We start from the raw sequence: 17,983 nt of genomic DNA, 5'->3' as shown, positions 1-17,983 counted from the left end.
TCCACACCTCCGACCTTCATGTGCTCATTTATTTTGTATTCTGTATATTTTATATTGTACCTTATATGTTATAATGTACTTTATTATATTTTATACATTTGTGTATACAGTGGATATAAAAAGTCTACACACCCCTTTTAAAATGGCAGGGAATGTGGCAGTGTTCAGAATCAACCAATTACATTCAAACTCATGTTAAATACTAATTAGTATACATCTGCCATCAATTAAACTCACTAATTAACCCCAAGTAAAGTACAGCTGTTCCTATAGGATTTTCCTGACATCTTCTTGGTAACATCCAACTGGAAAAGCCATGGGCCACATAGAGATGAGATCTCATTGTTGAAAATATCAATCAGGAGAGGGTTACAATTTTTTTTCCAAGGCATTGGATATACCATGGAACTCTGTAAAGACAATAATCAACAAGTGGAGAAAATATGGCACGACAGTGACACTACTAAGAACAGGACATCCCTCTAAAATTGATGAAAAGATCAGAAGAGAACTGGTCAGGGAGGCTGCCAAGAGGCCTACAGCAACATTAAAAGAAATTGCAGCAATTTCTGGCAAGTACTGGTTGCTCCCTACATGTGACAACAATCTCACGAATTCTTCATATGTCTGGGCTATGGAGTAGGGTGGCAAGACGTTAGCCCCTTTATAACAAAAAAAAAACAAACAAAACATTTAAAAAAAAAAAAAAAAAACCATCCCGATGGGGAAGCATGGTGGTGGCAGCATCATACTTTTCTTCAGCTGGAACTGGGGCTTTAATCAGGGAGGAGGCAATAATGAATAACTCCACATACCAGTCAATTTTGACATAAAATCTTAAGGCTTCTGCTAAAACACTTAAGATGAAGAGGATTTTCACCTTTCAGCATGACAACGACCCAAAGCAACCTGCAGACCAACAAAGGAATGGCTTCATCAAAACAAGTTTAAGATTTTGTAATGGCCAGCTAGAGTCCAGACGTAATTCCAATCAATAATCTGTGTGGTGATCTGAAAAGGACTGTGCACAGGAGATACCCAGCCAATCTGATAGAGTTAGAATGCTTTTGCAAGGAAGAATGGAAAAATATTGCTTAGTCAAGATGTGCCAAACTGACTGACTTTTACCTAAAAAGATTGAATGCTGTGATAAAATTTAAATCTGCTTTGACTAAGTATTAGTTTAGGGGTGTGCAAACTTATGCAACAGGCTATTGTACTTTTTTATTTTTCATTTTTCCCCCTAAAATGATTCTTATTGGTTTTCACTTTAATTATTAGGTTAAAATTTCACAATAAAGGTAGAAAAGGTTCTTACATGATTTACTTGGTTTAATTTTTTTTTTTTTTTTACATCACAAAAACCTGCCTTTTTAACAGGGGTGTGTAGACCTTTTAGCTCCACGATATCATCTAATACCCTCTGCTGTTGCGCTTGTGTTTTGCATATTTGTGCTTTATCATGTTACTGTACATGACAGCAATTTATCTGGGCTTTGTCACAACGTTTCAATGTACACATGTTAAATAAAAGACTTTGATTTTCTTTAGAATGTAATTTTCTACCAGAGCATGTTTTAACTTCATAACAGATTTTCAACTACTTTTTCCGCATCACTAGACAAAGCATTATAACAAAACCTAACAAATACATAAGCTTTCATTCACTTTCAGTAAGTACTTGTTTCATTGAGAAGATGTTAACTGAACCCCTACTTTCCTTATTTACTTACTTGCACTTTTAAGTAGGCTTTTACAACCTAACTTTGTCAGTTTGCTATTAACCCTTAAATGCTTGCCCCTCACCTGGATCTTCATAGCTACTTCTCGGCCATCCTTCATTCTGGCCAGATGCACTTGCCCGATGGAGGCAGCGGCGAAGGGTCTCTCCTCGAACATCTCCAGTTTGTCCCTCCAGTTTGGGCCCAGGTCATTATTCAGAGCTTTCTATACACAGATTATGGTATACACAATCCTCTGTAGGTTTTTATATGACTGAAATACTTTATCTAATGTAAAACATTCTGGAAATATTCAGCACCAGTGTTTCCCACATGTAGGTGATACCTTGTGGCCAGGAATATTGAGAAGTATCCAAGTACATTTTGTCCAATGCTGGTATTCTCTTTTCCTATTAATGCTTGGAAGGATTTTTTTTTTTTAAATTGTCTGGGAGTTTGGTTGCTAGCAAATAACTATGTTGACGTGCACGATACAGGGATAGTCCATCAGTGGAGTTCCTAATATTTGTGTACTTACCGCACACGTTGAGGGTATAGCAAAGCATATGACCATTACTAAAAGGTCACCAACAATCCCATAAATGATAATGATAATGAGTCTTTATTGATCACATATACATTACAGCACAGTGAAATTCTTTTTTCTTCGCATACCCCAGCATGTCAGGAAGTTGGGGTCAGAGCACATGGTCAGCCATGATACAGCGCCCCGGGAGCAGAGAGGGTTAAGGGCCTTGTTCAAGGGCCTAACAGTGGCAGCCTGGCAGTGCTGGGTCTTGAAGCCCCGACCTTCCGATCAGTAACCCAGAGCCTTAACTGTCAAGCCACCACTGCCCCACATTATTGTTGCTTCTACAACAGTAATATAAAAATGATAACACTGTCACTGGAAATTGGCAGCTCTTTTGCCAATGAATGACTGCTGTCCATTTTGTCATGTCACATTGCATCAGATGGTTTTTTTTTTTTTCAGATCATCAGATCACCTGAAAACTGCCAATAAATAAAACTGTCTGTTATTTCTAATATCTATGGGTGGTGGAACTCTGAGATCGGATACATGTATCGGATCTGTGGGAAACACTGATGGACATGTTCTAAAAGTACGTATGCTTCAATGTGTAATGTAACTGAAGTGATTGTTGTGCTCAGACAGTGTGTACCATCATCTGCTTGATGGGCATGAAGTCTGCACTCTGACGGACCCGCTCAAAGATCTTCGATAGGTGAGGATTGATGAAAGCATCGTCTAGGGGGAAAAAGAAACATAAAAGACAAAAATATTCATGTTTTGTTTGTAACACTTGCTCATACTACACATTTTATAGCGTATATAGTAAATGTGCATATCCAAATCTGAAGATTTGCCTTTCAGTAATAAAGGGAAAGGTAGTAAAAGTGATTGTACAGCTGATAAAGGACCTTTGTCCCAACCTCATGTTTCTCTGGTGTATATTATGCTCAGTAGTTACGACCTCTACATAGATAAGTAACTGAATATGGACAGGATGTTTGTGACAAAATCCTTCATCTGCTGGGCAAGCAAAGGACTTCCATAGACAGACAATCCACTGGTTTCACCACTGGCTACGTTTAATTACCTCTATTTACTACTTACATAATCCTCATACATTCCCCACATTCATTCATTCGAATTTCTCCATGTGCATCACAATGTTTTCCTTCTCACTGTCACCATTTAGGGTTTAAATGTTACACACAATGCTATGAAAAGCAAATTAAAGTGACAGCGCACCAGACACCCGTATATCTACATGTGCACACACTAGAATGTAAAAGCTGAAGCAAAAACTGTTGAGCATTTCTTTTAAACGAAAGCCTTGAGTTTGTTGAGCCATTAATCTGACCAAAGTGTTTGAATATGAATGTTGTATATGTTAGAGTATACATACATTAAATTCAATCCCTTTTTTCTGTGAAGTATTTAATAAACGCAAATCTTTGGTCATGTTTATTTCTTTGGTTTGAACCTGCTAGCGAAACGATTACCCTTTAAGCCATATAAAATAATGAGAAATAATAGGTTACAGTTTTCAGAACTCTAAATTATAATCTCAAAAATTCAAATATGAAAAGTAAAGATGTTCTGTAAGTTAGGCCACAGGTGTCACATTCAGGATTCCCAGGGAAAAGTAGACACTTTCACAGTGCTTGAACTCTCAATCACAGCATCACGCTGTGAAAAAGTGAAGAGAACAAACAGAGTTAAATGGAGTTAAAATGGAAGATTCGAACAGTAATGAGGTCACTGCAGCTAAAGTTTTTATTCCTATTAAACAGCTAGCTTTTACCAGCAAGCTAATATTAATGTAGTTTAATTACCTAAAACCTTCCCTAAATATTTTATACATGCATTTGATATTCAGTGAAATCAAAGTGTTCACACCCCTTTTCATGTTGCACACTTAATTGTGTTTCGATTGGATATAATTGCCATTTTTACCCATCAATCTACACTTAATCCCCCATCATGATGAAGTGAAAACATGTTTTAAAAAATATTTTTGATTTTTAATTCATTTTTAAATGAATTAAAAATCAAAAACTGAAATATACACACATACATACATTAATATAGGACCAAGTTTAAAATTGTAGGACTTAATCCACTGCTCTACTAAAACAGGTGAAAGAAATGGGCAAAAGTTAAATGTGTTTATTAATTTATTACTTAAATATCTCACTCCAGAGATATTATTAATTAAACAATTAATCATACAATTTATGCATTATTCATGCATCATACTTTCTTTCAAGAAGAACTTCAGGGACAACAAGTACAGCCAAATGTTATTATTTTGTTTTGTTTTTTTTACAAGATCAACACAAATTAAAAAAGTTAATTATCTAGAATACAAATCAACTGATAAACTGAAGTGGTAAGTACGATACTGCCGAAATCTGTTCACTGTTCACCATGAAATTAGGATTAGATTGATAAACATGCCCTGAGGAATATTTTGGTAAAATAATGTAAATAACCGTAAACTAAACATCGAGTGAGACAAAAGTGTACATTTACTAAATACACCAAGGGAAAAAAAAAATTTAATTACTTTTTTTTATTTAAATGTGTCTATAATTTAAATATACAAAATTCAGATGCAGACATTTTTGTCAGCTTCCAAGCTCTATAGGAGTTGGCATTGCTTGAGCATGTCAGGCATAAACAAGGCTCTATGGGTGTAACATCATGTGACCATGTGCATCATGGAAATGTGCGATTCTATTAATTATGCAATGCAGTTGCAATCTTTGAACACCAGAGGTCCCAATCTGCACATCCCATACAGTTAAAATATGGACAGAGCACACTGGACACATGATCGTGTTCTTTCATGGAGAGCCTAAAGATCATATGCACTTGTGAAGTCTGATAGCTCCAGATTTCAACGACCGACAAACTTTATACATTATACGGTTACAGGACCAAGTTATAACGGTTAAAAAGAGCTCTTAAGTATGTTTCAAACTAGGGCTGCAACTAACGATTATTTTCATAATCGATTAGTTGGTCCTTTTTTCCCCTTTGATTAATCGGATTGGGGGGGGCAAACTTTCAGTACCATTTGTTCGTTTATTTAAAATAAAATCCACAAACTGAGTGTTACAAATATAAACTTCAAACTTTACACAACTGTTTGTCCAATTATATAAGACTGAAAAGAACCCAATACATGCAGACACACACCAGTTAATTTGCTTTTTGTGCAGCCATAAAAAATAATGCATAAATACTTATATATAATATAAACCAAGTATATAATAAGTATATAAACAGTAAACTGAAGAAAGTTGTTGTCGTTGTTGTTGACTCTGGGTATCTGCTAAAGCTAGCGGCATTGCATTACATGCATTTGACATTATGCGCCGTCGACTAGGAAGCGGCTTATACTTCCGGTTAGTAAAAAAAAAAAACGCTTGTGCTCCATTTGAGGCAATATTACCTTTCTAAACGTCATACACTAGACGGTAGAGTACACAGTGCATAGTCTAAGTGTATAGTACGTCATTTGGGACACAACTTTAGTATTTACTCTCCGAAGCGTGTTTTCGGAACAAAAGTAACGTAGTGAGTAAATGTACCCCGTGCTGCGCGCAGACCGACTAATCGATAACGAGATCCGTTGACAACGATTTTCATAAAAGATTATTATCGATTAGTATTGATCAGCTCTATTTTGAAAACACCAAAGTCAGCAGAAATCAGCCATTTTAGGCGACTTTGGAGCTCTAGATCTGCTACGGGGCTATTTCTGCTAGGGAGAATTTATAAGTTGATTTATTTATTTTTAAAATAAGGTGAACCTGTAGTACATTTACCTCTGTTCAGAGCAATTTTTGATTATTTTGTTTTATACAGACAAAAACTGACATTGTTTTGAATCGTTTATGATTTGGAACTAAATAAGGAGTCTTTTCAGTCATAATTTTTCTTCATTCAAATTTTTTCAAAATATTCAGAGAATCGAATCAAAATCATGAAAGCCAGTATTCTGAATTGAAAAAATTTGTGACCGCAGTGCATCCTTATACCCCTACAAGGCTGTATATCCATATTTATGCTTCTTTATGTTGTGACACTTTTGCTTTAATCATCCAAGATGACCTTTGTGGTTGAGAGGGAGAGAGCGAGAGAGAAACTTAAAACAGTTTATGTGAACATCTCTCAGCTATTTGTTTATTACAAGCCATCTGTGCTTATTGTGAGCAACTGACAATCCTCGCAGCACTTCAGAGTGAAAGGTGAAGCTTCTCTGCATGGCTGCTCGCTTATTTTTAGCTTAAGTCTGTTCTGCAAGTTTAACTGACAACTGTTCAAAGATAATGCCAGCCATGTGCAATTTACCATTTACTACTGCCATGTCTTTTTTCATCAATCAGAAGCTACAATGTGTCAGCAGACTGCGAGACTTCTTGTGCCAGACGTCAAGACGGGTGGTGATGAGAGACAGCAAAGCTCTCGGTTTCCCACACACAAACAAACTAAGACACTGTAGGTGCCTAAGGAAATAACTGACATTTATATCACATTTGGATCTTACCAAAAACACTAAAACAAAACCACAGACTTATAACTTGTATGAGATACTTATTTTAACCCATGAAGTAACCAACAGTAATGCTGACCTTCTATTCCAAGTGTGAATACCAATAATAATGCTCTCGCCAGCCAGTGATGTAAGCAGCTAGTAGCAGAGTTTAGTGTGTCACCTTAATGTTAAGGATGAACATGACTCATGGCTGCCAAGACAGTGAAAATGAGTAGGGGTCATAAAGTGTAACATCCAGTAATCTTGAGTGTGGTTAAGACTATGATGTGGTGAGGTCTTCCTAACACATAAAAGTATTACGCATAAAAGATATTCACTCACCCTGAATGCTAAGCATCTGTCCCAGTTTGAGTGCCGCTCCACGCACTTTACACAGTGTCCTGACAATACGCTCTGCATTGGCCTCAGACAGGAATGGGCTGGAGTCTAAAACAGCCTTTTTGTCTCCTGGGAGGAGAGATTATACAAATGAATACTCAACAATATGTTTTTAAAATATAACTTAACAGAATTGTTAGAGTCTGGGCAACACTACAAGAACTGCAAAAGAAACCAATGCCCAAATAACAAGGAACTTTACAGCACACAGTTATATGTACGATACATATACGAGTCATTGATGTGTACGGAGGGAATGTGTAATTCTGCAAATTCTACAATGAGGGGGTGAATACTTAATTGAGTGGGTTTTTAAAAAAATTTTTAATAATTCTGAGACATTTAAATAGTTTATTTATTAAAATAGTATTTAAATGTATTTCTGTAGAGTCACTTCAAAAGAAGCAGAAAAAAATCCCATACTACTATACTTAAATCTGATATTGCAAAAGAGCCAAAAAAGAAATAATCAATGGGGGTAAAAACCTTTCATCAGTAAACTAACTATAACACCAGTTCAACATTTAATCACGGACTCTCATTAACAGTCAGATGTGGTATCTGACTTCAGCTGCTGGTCATTTGGAGGTGGAATATGAGAAAGTATACTACTACTTAATACTACTACTACTACTACTACTACTACTACTACTAATAATAATAATAATCCTTTGTAGTCTTTCTAAATTCTCTTAAGAATCTTTCCCTCTACTGAAAACTGAACCAACTTTTTCGGAACCAACTTAGTACTTTTGTACTACGGCAGTAGGTTGCTATTTACTATAAAGCTGTAAATCATTGAACCTGATTGCACAAGAAGCAGGTTCACTTGCAAGGCTTTCAGTATGGTTTAGGAAATCTCTTCGTATAATTTGTGAAATGTTTAGCTATAGTAGTTCTCTTGTAAATAAATAAATAAATAGATAGACAGATAGATAGATAGATAAATAATCTCTCACATTTAATACCATGTCCTGTAATTGAGAATCAACGAGTTAATCAGTGATGTCCAGAAAAGGAAAAGAAAAAAAAATCTCTCTATACCACATTAACCTGTCCTTACCATTCTTTTCTTCTGGACGCAGGCTTTTCTTGGCCACCTCAGCCAATGCTCCAATGCCTAGACCCACTGCAAGACCTGTTACACACACAAGGAGGAGAAGCTTTACACAAGTCCTGCATATGTTAAACAGGATAACACTGAACTGTCAAATCCATATGATGAATTTTATCCTTAATGACCACAATTTAGGGAAAGTGTCATATATCAAGGAGGTAACACTGGACTTCATTTCCCAGCAGCCACTGCACCATACTACATCAGTGTCACATGACCACCTGCACCTGTATCACGTTTCTGTTTAAGGAGTACTCCTATATATAGCCACTGTTTGTACTGCTTCCTGGTCTTATGTATTGTCTATCTTGACCTTTGTCCCTGTACCATGTTCCATTTCATAGTTTATGTTTAGCCTTAGCCACAGTATTTTGCCTAGTTGTCTTTGCGTCTTTGTTTGGTTGTTTATTAAACTGTTTTGAAGATCTGCACTTGCTTCCGAATTCAACTTTTGACAAAGGATTGACTATAAAAAAAATAAACAATTAAACAGCTTACATTTTCCATTTTCTCCCATTTTACTTGAATCCGAATGCAAATATTGAAATGTGGGTCACCATAAAAAAGTATTTTAAAAAACAGGCATTCAAACAAATCAGCATTTCTGTTGCTCTACAGTTTCCACATTCATCCTCAGTAAGGGCTTTATTCTGGATCCAGAGAATATCATGGGTACACTGAGGGCAAGGCAGACGAATTCACTCCAGATGTAACGATGGAACACTTCAGAGGACAACTGAAGTGTGGGACAAAGAGCATGACTTAAGCTCTACATCCATCTTAGACAATGTCCTATATGGCTTGAGCAACCAATAACTGTACTCCAGTAAAAAAAAATGTTACTTCCAAAAACAAACAACTTTTACAACTTTTTGCGCATTTGCCAAGTCCGAAACGCACAGATTACACCATACCTGAGTAAAAGTAAGGGGAATTACTCAAGAAATAGTAAGTATTAGATATAGGATATTTTAAGTGTATGTAGAAATGTTCCGAAAACAAGAACAATGTTTTCTACTTCATTGCTGCACACTTGTATGCTGATAAAATAAATAACGTAAAAAAAAAATGTTAAGTTTATAACAGCATTATCATAGAACGGGGCTGTAAAATTCCTATCAGATGTCCTGCATAAACCAAAACGGGAATCCTATGTACTTGAAAAAGAAAATGATAAACAAATTTTACAAATTCTATCAACTGTGGCATGTAGTGTAATCATAAGGCCTGCGCGCTTGTAATCCGGGCAGAACGTGGTTTAGCGTTGTCCTGCTCTGGATGGCAGAATATGTTGCTTCAAAATGTGTACATATCTTCCTGCATTAACGGTGCCCTCACAGATGTGCAAGTTACACATGCCATAAGCACCGACAAACCCCCATACCATGACAATCGCTGGCTTATGGACTTGACGCTGATAACAGCTTGGAAAGTCCTTTTCTTCTCTGGCCTGAAGAACACGACGGCTATTAGTCCTAAACTGCCCCTATTCCAACTTTTTTGGAACGTGTTTCATGCATCAATTTCAAAATAAACGTTATAAATAAATAAATCTTCAAAAAAAAAAAATGCAGTTGATTACGTAAAACATCAAATACCTTGTCTTTATACGTTTTTTGTTTAAATACAAGTCAAAGTACATTTACAAACCACTTCTCTTTGTTTTTATTGGCATTTTCCATACTGTCCCAACTTTTTTCGGAATTGGGGTTGTACTCTGCAAACACCTCATCTTCAACTTTTCAAACACCAAGCAATAAAATGCCTAGCATTCAGGTATTACACTCAAACAGAAATACACAAGATACACACAAACATATACTTGTAGCTCAGCTGAGGTTGCGGCACAGTAGTGAACTTTCCCAGAAGTGGCCTACTTTCCAAAATTCCTCAAGGAACACAGCAACTACTCATCCAGAAAGTCACAAAAGAGCCAAGGACAACGCCTAAGGACCTACAGGCCTCTCTTGCATCAATAAAATTCACTTACCTCCAAAATTTGCCAATCTTCCCAGCCGTGTCACAGGAACCTTTTGCTCCCTTGCTCTCTCGCTCAGCTAAGAGCAGAACAGAGCATTCGTTAATGTCTAGCAAGGGACAGAACTGCATTTTTACGACATCTTATCAAAAAAAATACAGCACTTGAAGGTTGTGAAGCTCTAAAGTTGAAAATGCAACATATTTTTCCTCAACAATGGGCCTCATTTATCAATCTTTCAGTAAAGTCGTGTGTAAAAGTTTGTGTAAACCAAACTGAACTAAAAATGTCTGCAGGATTTACAAAAGTTACGAAAATGCTGATTTTCTACCAGGAACATGCAAGGCACAGTTGATTTGCCTTTGGTGATGGCCACAAAACGGCAAAAATAATAATAATCCACCAAAACTCACAGAGCTGAAATAATGAGCAAAAGGCAAACAATAGACTCTCAAAGGTAGAAGTAAAAGTTATTTTCATTCACATCCATGCTAATAAAAAATATAATATTTAACAGTGCACCTGAAACCAAATTACGGAAAAGATGAATTCGATTTGAACAGAAAGTGTTTGACATGAAAACGGAAGGGGGAAAAACACCAAAAATCTACACTGTACCCAGGTAATCGTGGGACAGCAAGCACAACACACAGAGAAACTGCTATGTTTCTAAAGCCAAGTGTCTCGGGTACTCTCCGTCAAAGTCCTATTCACCCTTCCTGATATCGTGTTAGAAAAGCATAATAAGTATGCGAATGGTCTGCAGCACACTAGGTACACTAGGTATACATCACATTGCAGCTTGAGACATACCAGATCGTCACTTATCGATCTCTGATGGCTCAAATAAAGTGTTGCACAGCATTAAAAGAAGATGACATGGCAAACGCGACCGACTTGCACACCACCTGAGCACTTCCTCCTTTTATACAGTTGCATTCACAATTTAATGACAAGTCTTATTTTTATTAATTGATGGGTTTTCGTTTGACTGCTTTCTTTAATTTGATTTTTAATTTAACATTACTTTAGCTAATGCCACTAATATGAAACAACTGGGTTTCACAAAAGTTTCATTCAATTTGTGTGTGTGTAAAGAAAATACACAAGATATTTAAACTTGACAGTGTGATCCATATATATAAGTGCAGTATAAGGCTGGGCGATATGACAGAAATATCATATCACAATACTTGAGGACATTTCTATCATGTCTCACGATATCGATATATATCACCCGGCCCTAGTGCAGTAATATGTCTCGATTTACATGATTTGAAGCCAAGGTTGACATTAGTTAGTCTTTTCCTGTGTAAACTTGCACACACTCAGGAGCACGAAAAGGGAATGAACATTTTTCAGAAATTGCAGGATTTTCACAAATAACAAATGAACGATTACTATGAATGATTTCAAATAAATCAGCTTGTACCCAGACTGATAAACGAGGCCCATTCAACCTTAAGAAAGTAAACAGTGTTGATGGTTTAAGGAAAACAAGTTATACATAAGACTCAAACAAAGGTACAAAGTAATGAGCTTTCCATTTTGTTTTGCCACAACAACTAAACTAAATCTTCTGGCACAAACTAAATCCACTTTCCAAGTAAAACTGCAACATTACACTGTTTAAACACAGCCCGGTTACTCAACTGACACCGGGCTACAAGATCAGCATTGTTTACCATTTGTTTATGGGGTTTGCTGATGCTCTGCTTGGCCTCCCTGGCTTTGTTGATGTCTTTGGCCGTGAGCCCACCTACAGACGAATGATCCTGGTGATACGAGCGAGTCCCTGTGAACTGCTTCGTAGGATCCTTAAAGTGTTCAAAAACATTTGATTTGCCTACTGAGTGGTAGGATGTTCTAGCACCATCCACACTGTCATCCGTGAATGTGTTATCAGATTGCTCCATCTGCGTCACGCCCTCACTGTAGCCCTCCTCACTGGAAAAATCATACTTATCATCCATGCCTGTGCTGAAGTCAGTCACACTTTGCTGCTGGCCGGTGAATTCCTGCATCCATCACAGATCAGAAGAAGCAAAAGGTCATTTTAAAAGAACACCACAACTTCAATGAAAGCAAATGCAACGGAAGAGCTCTTGTGTGCGACATTGTCTCAGCATTTATACAGAGACTTTCATAAACTTTAATAATACTGACAGTACAGCAGTTATGATCATTTCAAAAGATCTTATTATCTCCTGATAGCTACATAACATAAAAACAAGTCATCAACCCTATCTTTATGTGCTACTGTAAACTAATTAAAGCTTTTATGTGCATCCCAGATTTGTAGAAATATATGAATGGAATTGGGAGAAATCCGACACTAGAGCATCTTCAAAGCTTAAGACAAAATAGATGAGCTGGTGATGATTGTGTAGACCTCTGGTTTACCGTAAAAAAGCAGTACTTTTATTTGAAACTACAGCTCAGTGGTTGTACCCGCTTTATGAGATCCCATAACCCACATGGTGGAAGAACAGATTATTATTTGTTATTTACTGTTTTTAGTCACTCAATGGCAATGAAGAACCTGATTAAAATTACCTCATTAATTCAGGTGGACTATATGGAGCAGAACTTACCTGTATTTTATGCATGGCCACACTCATGGCCTGCTCTGCTGTCATTTTCATGCTTTGTGTCACGGCTCCTCCACTCTTCAAGGCACTCGCCTGGGTCTCGAGCACTGCCTGGCTCAGCTTGGCCAGACCCTTCATTAGCAGGACTATGTCGCTCGCCATGGCACTGCCTCACTCCTAGGAGAGTCAATCTGTAATAATTAACAAATGTAGTGTCACTTGTATCAGAAAGCGATATTCAGCTACAGCTAGGCAAGTGTTGTATTTTTTCATTAATGGGGGGGGGGGGGGGATCAAAACCACTGGGTGCAAAAGATATTAAACTTAAGCCAAAAAATGTTAGCCAACATAAAAAGTATGGAGAGCTGATTAGCTACTTAAGCGCACGAATAAAGACCCAGGTGTGTCCTGTTAGAATGATTGTTTAAACAATTGCAATCAAACAGTTGCAATAAAAATTATTCAACCCCCATTGCAAATCAGGTTTATTGTCTGCAGCGTGTGGAAGGCAAGATGGATTCATTGAAGTATGAGGAAATCCTACTAGAAAACGTCATGCTGTCTGTGAGGAAGCTGAAGCTTGGGCGTAATTGAACCTTCCAACAGGACAATGATCAGAGAGCATACCTCAAATTCCACCAAGGCTTGGTTGCAGAAGAAGTCCTGGAAGATTCTACAGGCCCATCACAGTCACCTGACTTCAGCCCCATAGAAAATCTCTGGTGGGATTTGAAGAAGGCGGTTGCAGCACACAAACCCAAGAATATTACTGAACTGGAGGCCATTGTTCATGAGGAATGGGCTAAGATTCCTCAGGAACGCTGCCAGAAGCTATGCATCTCATTTGCAGCAGGTCAGAACAGCAAAAGGGCACTCTACTAAGTACTAAAGATGCATACCATGAAGGGGTTGAATAATTTTGAATCTGGAGAAATCATTACAAATTGCATTTTTAGTTGAATTTGGGGAAACCACTTGAAGCATTTGTTCATTGCAAAAGATTACCTTTTTGAAAGTTACCCATAACCTAGCATTGCAGCTGTTCACCACAATGTAATACAGAGAATGAGTTAATGTTACTTACATGTAGCAAGTGTTTTGGACAAGGCATGCTGTAGTAATTCACATTAGGAGGATGGGTTACGGCAATGTTTATTCATGTATTCGGCGAATGTTAATGCTGGTTAACCGGTACAGACAGTCAGTGGCTAACGGAACTTAGCTAGCTCAGTAATGTCGAGACCAAAAGTTATTCACAAGGTTAATGTGACAAAGAGAGGTTGGGAGTTACAGTAGGTTGTACTGCTTTCCACTATCTCTATAATGCTGACTGACTTAATTACGTTGTGTGCAAAATTGGCGGTGAGGTGCTAAATTTGGGGAAATAAATATTCGCAAATTAGCTAGATTTTCCTGGTGAGTCTACAGCTAGCTCCTATTTGTTCATTAGCAGAGTGAAGGTCACATTTCCAAAATTACACAATTTGGGATTCTGTAATGCAATTTCTCAGTTAAAGCCCAAAGACATTTGTCCATATTTTGTAGCTAACAAAATTGTAAGCTTTTCAAATGGAAGGCAGTGGGACTCTTGTCTTCCCAGATGGCAGGGAGATTTGTAAGAAAATTTTAACGTCAAGGATTTAAATAAATGTCACCTGAATTTCATGCAATTGTTTGTTTATTTTGTGAGCATTTTAGTTGCATTTTACCATACAAACAAATTGCATTTTAGGATAATTGTAGGAGGAAAAAAGTATACAACCGTGTTATTTTTTTAACACATCTTTGTGTGGAAATGTACTAACGCACAGCATGTGTTAAATGTGATTGTCTTGAAAGCAACACAAAATGTGTTGTCCTTAACTAGACACGCAGGTGTGTTAAAAATTAACACAACTGTTTTAAGAGTGCATTTGTACACCAACCTTAAACATTTTTTGACAAGTGTCTGGGATTTGGGCATGAACTTGCATTCTGCTACAGGAATCATTTCTTCAGCCAAGTGGCATGACTGAACACGTACTATACACATTCAGAGCGTCTTACGATGCAGAGATTAGGCAAGTCATGCCGACATCACGGTAGCTTAGTTAAACCAGAAAACCACAGAATAGTAACAGCCAATCAAAACACCAGCAAGGGAAAACGCCTCTCTTCCTCCTATTCTCATAGCACAGGATTATGGTATTTGCAGAGCCAACTCACAGACAGGGTTGTTTTTATCAAGTCACTATCAATAATGATAACCATGCACTTACAAGAAGAAAGAAATTCTTAACATTTTCTTATTGACATTGCCATAATCAAGCTGTTTGGATTTGCCATGTAATTCAATCACAATCTCACTTGAACAGCACATACCTGCACAAAAGCTAAAGCCAAAAGCCAGGAAGGAAACACACCTAAGCTCCTCACCTATCAGACATTGGCAAAAAATATGTAAACAAAGCAGATAGGCAACATTTTGTTAGGCCTAGATATGTACATGTACAATACAGCTGTGATGTAATGGTGGCACAAATCAAGACCTTATTACTGCTCGGATCTACGGAGTTGTCTATGTATTAGATGGCAAATTTTTAACCAGTGCTCAAGGTTTACAAAAAACCCAACAAAAAACAACTGAAAGCAGATCACAAGTTAACATGTACTGCTGAGTCCATAATTTGAAATGTTTGCAAGTGCCATAAATTTCCACTTTAGCTGCCATTTTAAAGATAGCAATGCACAACCTTGTGTAATCTTGCAAATTATTTCTAGCAGTAGTCTGACTCTGTTTTCACACCAGTGAGCAACAAGTCATTCTTGTCGCTTGTAGTTTTTCTCTTGTGGGTGTGGAGCGAGCACTACTGTTATCTCTTGTGGGTATGTAGCTTCCGTCCAGCGTTTTTAGTTCAGATGAGTAAAAGTAATGGCCAAGATGTAGCCTACAGCACACAATTCACTACAGTATACAATTTATTTTTCTTCAAAATGAATTGTAATATTTTAATAATGTGAAGTAATTGGCCAGGCTTCGTATTAGCTATTAGCAGTGGTAAAAACTTAGTAGCTAAAAACACTGTCCAGAGACACCAACAAACAAGCTCCAATCTTCTGAGAAGATTTTGGAGTGTGGCTGTGGGGATGTGTGTTGATTCAGCTACAAGAGCATTAGTGAGATCAGACACTGATGTTGGGTGACTTAAAAAAAAGTGATAAAAAAAAAAGGTGTTATGCATCATTCTACACTACACAAATGCACTAGGTAGGGTGTTTAGCTGCATTATAGAGCTGTAACAACTAATTGATTATGAAAACTGTTGTCAACGAATTTCATTATCGATTAGTTGGTCTGCGCATGGCATGGGGCTTGTTTACTCACTGAGTTACTTCTGTTCCAAAAACACCCATCGGAAAGCACAGACCAAAATTGTGTCCCAAACAACCTAATATACACTTACACTATACGCACTAGTGTATGAATTTTAGAAGGGTAGTATCATCTCAAATGGAACACTAGTGTTTTTTTGAGTAACTTTGAGTAAGAAGTTTCCAAGACAATGGGACATAATGCCGCTAGCTTTAGCAGAATACCCAGAGTCAGTAAACATACAAAGCGATTGTTACATTATTCAGTATACACACAGTATAAATGGAATTATTTTTATAGTATTCACTGGAAGAAAGAATGGTTACTCCTTGAAAAATTTTGCATGTCTAATAAAATAGGAGAGGTTCTACAAAATGTCTATCCAACCAACTCCCAAATTGCTTCTTTTGTTAAGCTCTCTAACTTATGTGTATTTTGCAAAGTTGAGGAAGAAACTTTGCTTCATTTATTCTACTATTGCAATCAGGTTAAATCTCTTTTTGGAGGGCTTAAGTTGTTAATTTCTGTGTTGCATTGTAAATTTTTTACTCACAAAACCAAATTTCTCAAGATTTTGCCTAGATTTGATGTCTTTCTTGCTGAGATTTCTCTTATTATAAAATCTCTTAAACTCATTGATAACAATAAGTTTCTGAAGAATTATGATCATATTTTTTCTTACTGATTGAGGTGCTGTTGGGTTTTTTTTCTATGTTATTGTATTTCAATGAAGTGCTGTTTTCTTTTCTTGCAATAAAAACAAACAAACAAATAAATAAATAAATAAAGAATACCCAGAGTCAACATTACCTTTTGTGCCCATCACATGGAAAGCCAATTGGGTCATTATTCACATGCATCATTACACCATTTTAAGAATAAAAAGCGCTGTTTTCTAATCACTGCCAGGCATTAAGATAGCGCCGCTAGGTGTTAAATAAACACCAAGTGGCGCCAGGCATTAAGTTAGCATCACATATCGACCGGCATCAAGTTAACGCCGCATATCGCTTAATAGACACATTGATTTGCGCATTACAAAGCAAAGAGAAGGAACTTTGTTTTACAACTTAGTTGTACCTCGCCTTCGTTGGAGTTTTGCCAATTGTATGAATGAATCTACGGCAAGTCAGATCATTTAATCAACAAAACACTAATGATGGCGAGATGAGGATTAAATAGGTAAGGATTTTGTCTCTGCTGTCCATAAATATTATTCATTATTTAATAATGAGTGAAGGACATCAGATTATCAGACAACAGAAGTCAGGTGCGGTCATTTATTGTCTGCTTGCATTGTAAAACAAAGTTCTTCTCACCATTGTTGGTGTTTTGCCGATTGAATGATGTGACTTGCCGTATGTTCCTCAAACACAGAAGCGGGGGAGCTTGTAATGAGCATATTGATGTGCCTATTAAGCAATGTGTGGCATTGACTCAAAGCCGGTCGGTGTGTGACGCGTTTATTTAATACCCAGTGGTGCTTAGAAAACTGCATTTTTAAACTTAAAACAGCATAACATTGCACACAAATAATGACCCATTTGACTTTCCATAATAACATGACCCCAGTCACCAACAGATGGCGGCGTAATCATCACGTGACAGCGGGAAAAAAGTGTGCGACCAAAATCCTCTAAGGCAGGAGGGCATTTTATATTAAATGTAATGTAGAAGACTGTAACCTGCAAACTTTACAAAGCAGAGCTTGTGTAGCTCGGAAACATGACAGTCATGCATGAGCACAAAC

At 37.2% G+C, this 17,983-nt stretch overlaps 1 protein-coding gene across 2 annotated transcripts in view; it reads right to left on the bottom strand.

Moving 5' to 3' along the window:
• coq8aa (coenzyme Q8A, genome duplicate a) overlaps positions 1-17,983 on the bottom strand; it is a 30,882-nt gene that overhangs the window by 10,312 nt on the left and 2,587 nt on the right. The window contains exons 2-9 of one of the 2 annotated variants that reach the window (XM_053648000.1): positions 13,509-13,600; positions 12,885-13,072; positions 11,976-12,308; positions 10,303-10,369; positions 8,259-8,333; positions 7,139-7,264; positions 2,906-2,991; positions 1,807-1,947 (exon numbers count right to left, since the gene is read on the bottom strand). In XM_053648000.1, coding sequence (XP_053503975.1) covers positions 1,807-1,947; positions 2,906-2,991; positions 7,139-7,264; positions 8,259-8,333; positions 10,303-10,369; positions 11,976-12,308; positions 12,885-13,043 — 987 coding nt within the window. In that variant the 5' untranslated portion in view covers positions 13,044-13,072; positions 13,509-13,600. The remainder of the gene's footprint in view (positions 1-1,806; positions 1,948-2,905; positions 2,992-7,138; positions 7,265-8,258; positions 8,334-10,302; positions 10,370-11,975; positions 12,309-12,884; positions 13,073-13,508; positions 13,601-17,983) is intronic. The other variant, XM_053647990.1, reaches the window with a different exon arrangement.

The sequence above is a fragment of the Ictalurus furcatus genome, chromosome 2 (assembly GCF_023375685.1).
Source record: "Ictalurus furcatus strain D&B chromosome 2, Billie_1.0, whole genome shotgun sequence".
Taxonomy (NCBI): Eukaryota; Metazoa; Chordata; class Actinopteri; order Siluriformes; family Ictaluridae; genus Ictalurus; species Ictalurus furcatus.
Note: the sequence above shows the minus strand (reverse complement) of the source record. Positions and strands in the feature narration are given on the sequence as shown.